The sequence below is a fragment of the Berghia stephanieae genome, chromosome 5, assembly GCF_034508935.2.
Source record: "Berghia stephanieae isolate SIO BIC M18660-M18661 chromosome 5, UCSD_Bste_1.3, whole genome shotgun sequence".
Taxonomy (NCBI): domain Eukaryota; kingdom Metazoa; phylum Mollusca; class Gastropoda; order Nudibranchia; family Aeolidiidae; genus Berghia; species Berghia stephanieae.
The window spans coordinates 13,381,512-13,389,011 of NC_088364.1; the positions used below are offsets into that span (position 1 = coordinate 13,381,512).

The following is a 7,500-nucleotide window of genomic DNA, read 5'->3' on the forward strand; positions in this document are numbered from 1 at the left end:
TGCCCTGTGTCGTAAGCTCTCTATGCTGGAGTTTAGAAAGCTATGTTTGTCCGAGTCAATAATCATGGCGGATCCAAATTCTGACAAAGGAGTGTTGGGGAAACTGGGTGATAAAATCCCATTGATATTATTAGCGGTTGAATTTCGAAGAAGTAAATCGTGGAAGGTCAATGCCGTTGACGAATATGGCAGCCAGGGGTTGAGGGGGGAGACTGGAGAGGTCAAAGAGCACGGGAATAAAGGTGGAAAAGGAGGGGGTGAAGTAAGTAGAGGGGAGGTGTGAGGGGAGGAGTTGGGAAGGGTGGATAGATTATGTGACGAGGACGATACAGGGAAAGGGAGTGTGAACGGGGACAGGTTGTTGAGTGCTGGGACGGATAAGGTTGATGATGATGGTGATGTTGATGTTAATGACGATAACGATTTCGATGATGACGTTGTCGAAGATGAACTCACTCCAATATGTCGAGAGAGTTTATGGGCGTGGCTAAAGGGATTCTTGTCCTGATAATTGGCTTGAAAATAGGATGGCGTCGGATTGGCAGAGAAGACTGAAAAAAGACAAAATATACTTAATTTAGGGATTTCCAAGACATTATACCATCTAATTTCACTAGGAGATTTCTGGACAACACTTTAAGTAGCAGTATATAGATAGATAGATAGATAGATAGATAGATAGATAGATAGATAGATAGATAGATAGATAGATAGAGATAGATAGATAGTTAGATAGATACAATAGGATAATAGATATATAAATAAATAGGTGGGTAGGTAGACATATAGATAAGCAGGTGGATAGACTGACATATATATAGATAAACAGATAGACAGATAGATAGATAGATATATGGATATATAGATAGATATAAAGATTGTTTGATAGATTGATTGATTGATAGATTGATTGATTGATTTTGACTACCACCCCCCCCCCCCCCAAAAAACCCACCCAAAACAAAAAAACAACTTTTTAAAAATGAAATATCATGTGGGCAAATAATTTAACGTAATTTTTGTTCATTGTTTTTATGAACTTCAGAAGTGGTAACGCCTTGAATATTTTTTTTTTCTTTCTTGTTTTGAAAACAGAGGAAAATCGTAGGAAAAAACAAAATAGCAAAACCAAATAATACATAAATAAAAGGATTAAATGATAATTTTAAAAAAAAAAAGAAAAAGACAAAAAAATTAGACGGTCCAAGAATTAAAGTAGCGAAAAAAAAATAAAATAAATTAAAACAAAATAAAACAAAACGATCCCCGTCTTGTAACGGCATAAACTGATCGAAGGGAATGTACTCAGTATTAATGTTAGCGAAATCAAGTGTAAACAAAGTTAATTCCCCTGAGAGGGAAGCGCACGGGGAAAACTTGCCTCGCACGGTAAATCGGTTCATCAAACTTCTGATATGGACCAGTTTAATACACGCTAATTTGAAAAAAAAAAAACACGCACGGTTGCATTGCATGGCACAGTCATAAAAATATCTACATAATTAAGGTAAATCCAAGTATTGATAAAGTGAAGTTACCTAAAATTAAATAGAAAAGCCTCTGATCGTGAAAACACTCACGAAAGAGTGAAAATGGAGAGGCTTCGTATGGGAACGATGCAGACAATGGACGTTTCGGGTACAAACCCTTCGTCAGTACAACAATACCAAAATTAACGTGGAAAATAAATAATATAAAATGCAAAATAACTTGTATCCTCTGTACTCAATGGTGGTTGCAGTATTCATACTATTCATTCATAGGCAAAATTTAATCTCCTCAATAAAAGGCATCTATTTTCAACTTAACTTGTGTAAACTAAGTTTAAAATTCAATTCACGCATTAGATCTACCCCAAATTAATACCATTTCAGGCCTGCCTATTACTACAAATAATTCGTAAAATTACGAAATTTGACTCCAATTTCTGAACTTCATGAGCATATTTCTAAGTCATTAAATCTTGTTGAAAATGAAAATTGATGCCAGATTACCAAGGCGTAAGGATTTAGGAGTGTTATAATTTAATCCTTGTTTGTCTATTAAATTTACTAGAGCGACTATCATTGTTATCTCCTAAAAAACACGAATTTCTAAATGTTCAAGATGGCAGGTTTGTTTTGAGACGGTTGGTAACATGTATTTATTTGCTTATGACATGGGGGGTCCTGATAGATCAGCTGGTAGAGCACTCTCTTCACATACAATAGGAACGAGATCGATTCCGGGTGACGTCGATATTTTTTCTCACCACCCCCCTCCCCGACCCTCTCCCGGGTCACTCCAACATTGGGTAGCTGGGTCTGTTAGATCTGGTGGAAAGTACTTTGCATTCGACTAGCATCCTATCCGATTGCTATTGTATCCGTTTCACACTATAGAAACCGGGATAAACTCAGGCTCCACCAGCCTAATGGCTCTGAAGGACTACATTTATGAATTACCTGCACCAGTCTCAGTGGTTTCCTTGTCATCAGTTTGTTTTTCTGTGTGGGAATGCTGGTAATTTTCCTTTTGTGTGTCTCCATTTTGACCTGAGAAAAAAAAAATGCCGAAATTGTTATTCTCATCATCATCAGCCTCCTCCTCCTCCTCCTCCTCCTCCTCCTCATCATCATCATCATCATCATTATCAAAATCTTCAGTAAAACCATAGGGAAAGAATTAAACTGCTACGTATTCTGTACAAAGGACAATACTGCAGTTTTAAAATGTTGGTCACAATTTCTAGTCCTTCAAGTGTCAATTGATTAAAATTACCCTTGTCTTGTCAAATACTCTCAAACCTGGAACTGTTTCCTCTAAACCAAAGGATATGATAAAACTGTGTTTGTGTCGTATTAGTGTATAAAACTGTTTGTGCTTAGCCATCGTAAAGTTATAGCCTGACACTGACCAAAAAAGGACGTCAAAAGGCCATTCTTTTGCAACAAAATAAAGCAAATCGTGAGTTGTATTCAATAGTTCAACCAATGAAATAACTTGTTTCCTTGAGCTCTACTAACGACAACTCACTGGACGCTACACAAACCTAAAAAAATGACATCAAACTAGAGGGTTCTAGTGTCAGGCTATATTATGTTAATGATGGTTACGGTTTGTGTCGGATACGTGTAAAAGAACTGGTTTGGGCCCTATAGATAGTATGCGCTTGGCTAAGAAGCTCATAACATTGCCATCCGGAAGTATAACGGACCAACACACAAAACTCTGTGTAACCATGAACTTTTGTAGTCGGGGTAATACAGTTTAGTGAGTATCACTCACACACGCGGATGGCAAATTACAATAACAAAGGCTTCAGTGACGTCATCTTCGAACTATCTATACGTGTAAAATAACTGTGTATGAGTCGTATTAGTTTGGGACTAATTTTGCAAATAACAAGAAAGATTTTAAATCATGAAATTTTCCAAACCTGTCAATTCCTTGTTGGATTCCTCGCTCTCGCTCTGGCTATCGCCTCCTGATATTAGTTTTAACACACCATTCTCTATGTCTTCAGATTTTCTTCTTGAAGAACAGTCATCAAATTCAGCCGATTCGTCATCATCTTCACCATCGTCGTCACAATCATCTAAATCCACATCTTGAATATCGTCGTCGTGTGACGTCACACTCTCTCCTTCTCGGCCAACGTCGATCTCCTCGCTGACTTTGATGACATCATTGCTTCTATCTTCGTCCTTGACCTCCTTCACCTTCGTATCGTCTTCCAAGGGTTTTCCCCTCCCACCTCTCTGCTTCTTTCTGTACTTGGCTCGACGATTTTTAAACCACACCTGAAATGAAATAAAACAAGTATTTCATATCAGTATGAAATGATTGATGAATCGATGTATATATTTGATGAGTTATATAACATGTAAAATTATTCAAATCAATCCCTAAACTAAAATACTGCATCGGACGTAAGCCGTGATAAAATTTCGCGCCTGCAGGTCATACAGAATAGTGCGGCTAAATTAAGTGACAAAACAAAAGAGAATGGCACACCCCCTGCCTATTATTTATAAGCTTCACTGGCTGCCTGTCAAGTAAAGAATCATTTTTAAGATTGCTCTATTTTGTTTTAAAAGATGAAGCACCCGACTATATTAAAAGCATGTTAGAAATATATTATGTACCAAAAAGGAATTTACGATCCTCCACTGACAAAAACGATGTTTACTCTTAGATATAATTATAATTATAAATATATGGCGGCCGTTTCTTTAACCACACTGGGCCCCTTGCCCAGAAAGATAAAAGAAACAAAATCTATTGTTAAAGCACTACCTTTTTATCTTGCTTGCCTCCCCTTGTTTGTAAATTAATTGCGCACCTTTTATAAAAATCTATTGTTGTATTTTAAGTCGTGCTTCCTTACAAAGGAGCATACTATTTCCTGCCCCATCAATGTTTTTGCTTATTCACCTTAACAACGCCATATCACATTATCTCATCCGTCTGTAGTGTTTATATCATCCTGTTTTGTTGATAAAGGGGAAACCCAAAACGTCCACATTATCTGTTTTCGTTTATTAAATTGAAGCTTTCATTCAATTTCACATTGTTATTTATTTCTTCGAGCTTCCAGCAACGACATTTTCATTACCTTTTTACCGATACATTTTCATGATATTGATATACGTTATTACATACACTGCTGCTATTGATATCATTGTGGTATACGTTTTATATAATATATGTAAATTTTGTATAATTATTTGTAACGTGCATTGAGCATCACACAGTGATGAAAATTCGTGATATAAAAACCATGTATTATTATTATTATCATCATCATCATCATCATCATCATCATTATTATTATTATTATTATTATTATTATTATTATTATTATTATTATTATTATTATTATTATTATTGTCGTCAATCCTACCTGTATTCTTGCCTCTGGGAGACTGGTCAAAATCGCCAAGCGTTCTCGCATGACCACATCTGGGTAATGTGTCTTGGAGAAGGTCTTCTCCAGGGCCGCCAGCTGTTGGTTGGTGAAGGCTGTTCGGCTGCGTCGCTGTTTGCGGTGGCAACCGAAACGTCCATCAAATAAATAGTCTATAGAGGAATAAACCCATATATTTGCATGTCAGATTTTAGTTTTAAATTGTAAGATTTCATGTAGCTAATTATTCACTGAATGCGCTCAATGTCCTAAATAAGAGTTCCCCAGCCAACAGCAATACTTATCATATAGGATAAGACATGACGCCTGTAAGGCGCTGTAATTTTTTTCCCCATCATAATCAACGCTGTCAGGTATACATTTTACACCTGAGTATGTTGAGAGAATGTGAGTAAGTTGACTTTCCCGCGCTGCAATAGCGGGACTCGAACCAAGCTGAGAGCGTGACCACACTTCAAAGCTTGCTAACCGTGGTCAACATGTATTAACAATATTAAGACACGTAAATAGTAATGGTAATGGAGGAAGATGTGTTTTAAGAAGTTACAAAGGGATAACAGCAGGGAAAACAGGAGGAAGTAGAAGAAGCAGAAGAAGAAGAAGAAGAAGAAGAAGAAGAAGAAGAAGAAGAAGAAGAAGAAGAAGAAGAAGAAGAAGAAGAAGAAGAGAAAAGAGAGAAGAAGAAGAAGAAGAAGAAGAAGAAGAAGAAGAAGAAGAAGAAGAAGAAGAAGAAGAGAAGAAGAAGAAGAAGAAGAAGAAGAAGAAGAAGAAGAAGAAGAAGAAGAAAGAAGAAGCAGACGAAGAAGAAGAAGAAGAAGAAGAAGAAGAAGAAGAAGAAGAAGAAGAAGAAGAAGAAGAAGAAGAAGAAGAAGAAGAAGAAGAAGAAGAAGAAGGAAGAGAAGAAGAAGAAGAAAGAAGAAGGAGAGGAGAGAGAAGAGAAGAAGGAGGAGAAGAGAGAGAAAAGGAAAAAGAAGAAGGAGGAGAAGAAGAGAAGGAGAGAATGAGATGAAGAGAAAAGTAGAAGGGAGGAGGAGAAAGAAGAAAAGAGAAATAGGGGGAGGGGGAGGAGGATCTAGGAGCAGCTGGAGGAGGAGGAGGAGGGGAAAAACGATAAGCAAAAGTAGTGAATGAAATTTTAGATAAAGTACAAAAATCCTATCATTGAGGACCTTTACTTTTAAAAAGCGTGTTATATTATATGATCAGCCAAAATATATTATGTTTGGTACTCTCTTGAAATGTGTACTCGTCTAGTTTTGAATTGATTTGCATATGAAGAGTACCACCTCCTAAAACAATAAGTCAACCAGATATTAAATTGGAAATTTTGAGTTTTAAAAAACTGATCAGAGATATAAAACTATAGTCACTCTCCTAAATAAACAAAAATAAATGTACGGTGTGGTCTTGTGTTATGACATGGACTTCGAACCGGGAGATCAAGATTTCGAGTCTTGCTCTAAGCGTCGCATAGTTGAGTCCTTGGAAAAGGCTCTTTACTCACATTCTCTCACTGTACTCACGTGTAAAATGAGTGTCTGACGGTTATCAGCGTTGCTTCTGTCGAGGAAAAAATTGTAATATGGCCAAAGAGGCGTAAGGACACTTTGTAAGAGATTTGAGCGCGCTAAGTGGATATTGCACTATATAAATGCTCAAATCTTTTATATGTTTGTAGGGTTTTTTGTTGTTGTTGTTGTCGTCGTTTTATAGGTGGGTGGTTTGTTTGTTTGTTTTCTGCTCTGTTTGTGTATGAGTGTGTTTTGTTGAATTGTTTGTTTGTTTTCTGCTCTGTGTGTGTATGAGTGTGTTTTGTTGAATTGTTTATTTTTATTTTTGTTTGTTTGTCATGTTTGTTTAAATTACATAACCCAAATCTTATAAGTTTGTTCTATAAATAAATTCAATGTTCAGTATTTAAATCACCCCATCCCGGTAAAATAGCATTTTAATGTCTTTACAAACCTGGAAAATGTCCAAGCAGGAAAGGAGGCGGTAGCTGGTAGGGGTGAGCTCCAAGACTGACCAGTGGCGAGTTGCTGTGGGAGAGCTGAACACCAAACCCACCATAAGTCTGCATACTGTTGGATATAATGAATGTCAATAGTCTTCAACAGTCATAACGTCACTTCCTTCCTAATGACGCATGGTAACTTAGTAACACTGGCTCTAAACTATCGGAACAATGGCGGACGCCGTATGAAATATTTCTCCGGCGAGCTTAAACGCGTATCCAGAGGGAAAAAACCCCATCAATTTGATCATGTTTTGACTTTTACACATTCTGATCACAAGGCATATGGAAAGGGAATGAAAAGTTCTAGCCAGTATGAAGAACAAAAAGTAATGATTTTCTTTGTTTAGAACCAAGATGGCCGCCGTTGCCGGGCGCGTGACATCAGACTACTAAATCCAATAGATAGAATGCGCTTGGCTAAGAAGCTCATAACATTGTCATCCGGAAGTATAACGGACCAACACACGAAACTCTGTGCAACCTTGAATGTTTATAGTCTGGTTAATACAGTTTAGTGAGAATTGTTCATAAACGCGGATGGCAAAAAAATAAAAATAAAATAAAATAACAAAGA

The 7,500-nt window shown here is 37.0% G+C and overlaps 1 protein-coding gene across 2 annotated transcripts in view; it reads right to left on the minus strand.

Moving 5' to 3' along the window:
* LOC144974075 (uncharacterized) overlaps positions 1–7,500 on the minus strand; it is an 18,641-nt gene that overhangs the window by 332 nt on the left and 10,809 nt on the right. For both annotated transcript variants that reach the window (XM_078916965.1, XM_078916964.1), the window contains exons 2-6: positions 6,875–6,990; positions 4,886–5,061; positions 3,419–3,782; positions 2,445–2,534; positions 1–551 (exon numbers count right to left, since the gene is read on the minus strand). The exon at positions 1–551 is cut by the window's left edge. In XM_078916965.1, the coding sequence (XP_078773091.1) occupies positions 1–551; positions 2,445–2,534; positions 3,419–3,782; positions 4,886–5,061; positions 6,875–6,989 (1,296 nt within the window). In that variant the 5' untranslated portion in view covers position 6,990. The remainder of the gene's footprint in view (positions 552–2,444; positions 2,535–3,418; positions 3,783–4,885; positions 5,062–6,874; positions 6,991–7,500) is intronic.